Genomic DNA, 3,662 nt, shown 5'->3' with positions numbered 1-3,662 from the left:
GATCAATCAGTATTTCTTTACTATCACAGAACTACATACATTTGTTATGACGAAACCCATCGTTCCAATACATCGTCAGGTATCGGCAAGGTGTTAATAGTAGTCAATCAGTAGTTCACAATAACTTAATGTGTTGAAGTTTATAGGATAGAATAAGTTTTATTCCATACTGAAAGGCCTCAGGCCCATAGTACAATTCTGTTTTCGGGAGTGGTTACAGGTCCGGTAAAGTTTATATCAACGTCTATTCAGATCCAACTTAAAACATGTTGAAAGAATTGTTTCCAACCTTTGTTTTCTTCCAGCTCTTCTAGCATAAACACACCATCTCCATCCAATAGCTGAGTGAGTACTGGAGGGAGCGGGTGACGAAAGATGGCGTCCGAATATAGAACCATTAGTCTCTTAGGCATGTTATTGTTGCATGCATAGGTCCCAGATGACAGTGTAAAGGAACACAACTCGTCCTGAAGGAAAGTCTCGGTCACATACAGGACAGTCTTCCAGCTGTTGTGAATACAGTTAATAATTTCCTCAGCTGCGCAAACGCCCACTTCGAAGTCTCTGTCTGGAATACATAGTCGCAGACCTCTCTCAACCTCCATCTTCTGTAGAAAAGTGGTACACACCCACTGATAATCATCATGTTGAGAATAGTAAATAAATATGTCATACTGATAATCTTGTCTGCATGGCACACAATAATCGAACCCTATTAATCTCAACATCCAGTATTTTAACGAAATGGTATTTTTCAGTATCACATGACAAATGACAAGACCAGAAAATAGAACACACATCAAACAAACTGAAAAGGCAAGCCAAAATCTAGCGTAGCAATATCTCCAGTGTCTCCCAAAGGAACTAGTAATGTTTGAAAGTTTGATGAGCTGGCCCTCCGTGTTGAGGCAGCTGTACGAGTCAAAGCGTCGAAACTCGACATCTGTGTCGATTATCCACGTCAGAAATTCCAGGGCTCCACATCCACAGGACAGGGTGTTTCCATGAAGGTCAAGTGAAATCTGCGGGGAATCAACTGCCTTTTCATCTAACATTGTTCTTGTATTTGCACTAAGAACACTGATGGAATTAAATGAAAGATCAATATGAGTGATGTTTAACATTCCAGTCAATTTAATAGGGACGTCTTGAAACATATTACGGCTCAAGTTCAGATATTTTAAGGTCTTAAGATCCCTGAATATATGAGTATACATTCTGTATAAGGAGTTAACTGACACATCTAAGGAAACAATGCTTTTGAGTGGACTAAACAGTGTCTGTGAGCTCTGATTGGATATGAAATCAACATCAAAGTGCACTTGTCTAAGATACAGTACATTGACTTTTGGAAATGATTGAAAAAATGTCATCGGAATTGTTTGAAAGAAATTCCCTGTAAAATCAACATATTTTACATGTTCTACGCCATAAAAACGCCATTTACTCGTTATCAAAGCAGAATAAGAAGCATCTACATATGTCAAGTGTTCACCTCCACGAACACAAATCCCAATTCCTTTAAATGATCTTCCATGGCCTCCTGAACCGCTTAAGCAAAGTTTTTCTAATAATGGAGGAACAGACAATGTCCAATTTCCCCCAAAATGTATTTCTGGTAAATCTGTGGAATGTTTATTGTGTCCATCACCGTGATACAATTGATATGCCTGCTTTGACACATCCAGTACAACAAGGTTAACAAATTCAGGAAGATAATACAACAAGGTGGGCTCGCCGGTTACAGCATTATATCTGAGGTCAAAATATCTTAGACAGCTTTGAAATGGTTCCTGCAATAGCGCATTACTTTCGATTACCACTATGTTATTTTTTCTAAGAATCAGTCGCTCAACACATATGGTTACAAGGTAACGGGTCATTTCAGACGTGAGCACGAGTGTTTGATTGTGCATTACACCGTGAATGGTGGTATCATATCTCTTGACATTTGAGAAGTTTATTTCGGTCATATTCCTTCCACTCATTCCTTTTAAGCTTAATAAAGACGGATGCAGTCCAAAGGGAGTGGTGTCTCTCGCAAATAGGAATCTAAGATAGGGAAAAGGAAGGTAGACATTGTCATCTAAAGATATAAATTCATTACACCCTGACAATGATAGGTTGCTGACAGGTGCCTCCCTGAAGTTGACAAAGGAGCCTTTCCCTAAACGTCTAATAAGGCAAGGTGATCCAAAACTGAGACTCTGTAGCCTCTTCAGTTGTGCAAAGCCAGGTCCAAAAACGGGTTCCCCAGCCCCATCAATAACCAGTGACTCGAGATAGCGAAGATCAGCAAATGTAGCGTCAGGATATGTCAATGATGTAAACCGCATCTTCATTCTGCTCACACGAAGTGTTGTCATGGATGTCAGGTTTTGAAATGTCCCAAGAGGAAGAGAGGAATAGGTAAAATTAAATCTATTCCCATCTAAGTTGAGTCGTTGAAGGACAGGCAGGTTTTGCAGAGTACCTTCCTCCAGAAACTCTATGTTGTTATCATTCACAAGCAGCGTATGTAATGAGGGAAGGTAGGGCAGTGATCCTTTCAGGAGGCTTGATAAGTTGTTGTTACCCAGATTTAGTTCTGTTGTGTTTCTGGGAAAACCTCGAGGGACTCTGCTGAAACCACAACGTGAGCAGTCAACTGTTGTTTCATTGGCAGCATGGGAAATGTTGCATTTCTGAAGGTCGGACTGTTGCTGTGGGGAACACTGTAATGTCATCAGATTCGGAATTACAATCCAAAGCACACAGCAGAACTTGACTGGCATCATTCCTGTCAACATATATGTATATCTGTATATACCACAAACCATGTTTGTGTAATTTATTGATAGTTTGGCCTGTATTAATGCCATCCAAGAGCAGCTTCTGTATTTTTTATTCAAATGCACTGGATGGTAACCAGATTCCGTAAAGTGTACCATCGTTTTGTCTGTGTCCTTAATAGCAAGCAGGTGTACATTGATCGAAATATCTTTTGAGCATTTAGAAGAATACCATGCCAATAAAATGTACATACTTTCTGTGATGTTTTCTGTACGTTCTAACATCACTAGGTGAAGGAAGATTTGCATTGGTAACAAGAAAGAAGTGAGCAAAGCTCACATACCCCCGTTATCCCCGCTGGTCAACAACAAATAGTAAAAAGTTTGTTAATTAATGAAATACACCTGTTGCTTTAAGTCAGAGGAACTGCCCTTTCCTTTGTAACCCCATGAGCTAAACAAAACCAGTCATCAAAATTTCTAAATTCAATCATGTTTCATGAAAACAGCAAAAGAGAAAACTTTCAGAATCTTATAAAAGATAAAAGTTTGCTGAGCTAGGATACATAATATTGTAAACATGGATCGTACAAAAACTCTACCCAAAATTTATGTTTCACCATGATTCCATGGAAACGGCAAAAATAAAAAAAAATCAGAATCTTCAAACTAGCAAAAGGCACAATTATACATGCAAGTACTCATTGTGGTAAATGTGTGTAGCAAGCTTGATGAAGCTAGGATGCATAGTTATAAAGATATGGGCCGTACAAAACACCTTCCCTAAAAGTTTGAGTTTCTTAATGTGTCCATGGAAGCGACACAAATTAAAAAAATCAGAATCTTCAAACTAGCAAAAGGCACAAGTACTCATTGTGGTTAATGTGTGTA

General features: G+C 38.9%; 1 protein-coding gene across 1 annotated transcript; it reads right to left on the bottom strand.

Annotated features, from left to right (window-relative positions):
• Positions 1-248: 248 nt before the first annotated feature.
• On the bottom strand, positions 249-2,777 carry LOC139459071 (toll-like receptor 4). Its single transcript, XM_071240510.1, has one exon. It carries the CDS (start codon positions 2,775-2,777, stop codon positions 249-251), a length of 2,529 nt encoding a protein of 842 aa, XP_071096611.1.
• Between the last annotated feature and the right edge of the window lie 885 nt (positions 2,778-3,662).

Source organism: Haliotis cracherodii, unplaced genomic scaffold (assembly GCF_022045235.1).
Source record: "Haliotis cracherodii isolate W230 unplaced genomic scaffold, xgHalCrac1.p SCAF_13, whole genome shotgun sequence".
Lineage (NCBI taxonomy): Eukaryota > Metazoa > Mollusca > Gastropoda > Lepetellida > Haliotidae > Haliotis > Haliotis cracherodii.
Note: the sequence above shows the minus strand (reverse complement) of the source record. Positions and strands in the feature narration are given on the sequence as shown.

Coding starts and splice junctions, on each gene's coding strand:
- LOC139459071 (XM_071240510.1), bottom strand. CDS start 2,777: ATGATGCCAGTCAAGTTCTGCTGTGTGCTTTGGATTGTAATTCCGAAT.